Genomic DNA, 1347 nt, shown 5'->3' with positions numbered 1-1347 from the left:
CCCCCACCTCCCCTCCGAGTGGGCGACAGAAATAGCCTCCGGTGCGTTTCTGGCCCGCAGCCAGCCAGCGGCCGGGGGGCGGGGGGTGGTGGTGGGGGTATTCCTTGTAGTTAATAATTTCTCTGCTTTTATTTTTCATCTTTATGCCCTCCTGAACCGGCTCCTCTTACCCCCGCTGCTCCCGGACGCGGGACTAGAAACGACTGAAAAATCATCCGAGAAACTGTATTTCTGCCGTAGGGTCCAAAGCGGGGTTCTCCCCTCCGCCTTTTGTTTTGGGGGCTTTTGCCCTAATCATCCAACTACTTCTTGCTGGTCACTCCAGTTCCCGAGAGAAATGACCGGCACCTCCTTTCATGTGCAGACCGCACATCCTGCCGCTCCCGTTCCCGCTCGGGCCGGGGGCTCCGGCCGGCTCCCTCCGGGGAGCCCCAAACCGTGCCCCGAACCCACCTACCCCTCTTCCCCCCCCCGGCTCCCCACGCTCGTCCACGTCCCCGCCACCCCCGGCACAGACCACGGCTCTCACCGACGGGAGCGGGGTTTATAATACCCAGGCCAGGGGGGAACCCTCACTCAGCTCCACCGTCTCGGGGCTGGAGGCCTAAACACCCCCAGAATTTCCCCCTATTTTTTTTTCCCCACATCTCCGGGCCGGCCGGGTGGGTTTTCCCAAGGAGATCCTAGTACTTTCGCTTTCCCAACTGCCCGCTCCCTGCTTCCCCCTTACCTGAGTTTCCGTGAGGCTGAGGCTGTGTGCCAGCTGTTTTCTCTCTGCTCCTACTACATAATGGTTCTTCTCAAAGGCATGTTCCAGTCTCAGTAATTGGGATGGGGAGAAAGCTGTACGGATCCGTTTGGGTTTCCTGGCCAGTGCATTGTGCAATAGGAAGCTCTCCGGGCTGGTTTCATTCCCTGGGCAACAGGGTAAAACAGAGATTAGCAAAACACCTTCCCCAAACTCACTCGAGAAGACTTTTTAAGCGCAAGAATTTTTGTCTCCCACCATTACCCGCTGGAGAAATCCGTCTATAGTTTCTTTTCTTTTTTTTCAGCGCCTTTTTTTTTATTATTATTATTCAATTTTCCTTCCATAAATAGGCGGAGGGAACGAGCAGGGGAAAGCGAGGACTGGGAGAAATTCAAATACCAAAACACAACCGGGGAAGCACTACGGAGAGGGATAAAAAGAAGGAAAAAAAAATTAAAAAAAAAAAAAGCGAAAGAATTGGCCAGACCCCGGCTGCGGTGTCTGCGGCATCATCCCGCAGCTGCCCCCCTTCCCCTCGCCCACGGGCAGCCTCACTTCTTTCCTTGTTTGCTTGTTATTTACACCCTCCCGGGGCG

General features: G+C 55.2%; 1 protein-coding gene across 2 annotated transcripts in view; it reads right to left on the bottom strand.

Moving 5' to 3' along the window:
• EMX2 (empty spiracles homeobox 2) overlaps window positions 1-1347 on the bottom strand; it is a 6446-nt gene that overhangs the window by 2496 nt on the left and 2603 nt on the right. The window contains exon 2 of one of the 2 annotated variants that reach the window (XM_009881581.1): window positions 731-915. The exons of the other annotated variant lie outside the window; for it this stretch is intronic. Coding sequence (XP_009879883.1) covers window positions 731-915 — 185 coding nt within the window. The remainder of the gene's footprint in view (window positions 1-730; window positions 916-1347) is intronic. 2 annotated transcript variants of the gene reach the window in all.

The sequence above is a fragment of the Charadrius vociferus genome, unplaced genomic scaffold (genome assembly GCF_000708025.1).
Source record: "Charadrius vociferus isolate BGI_N301 unplaced genomic scaffold, ASM70802v2 scaffold282, whole genome shotgun sequence".
Classification (NCBI taxonomy): Eukaryota; Metazoa; Chordata; class Aves; order Charadriiformes; family Charadriidae; genus Charadrius; species Charadrius vociferus.
This window is presented reverse-complemented; position numbering and strand designations above follow the sequence as displayed.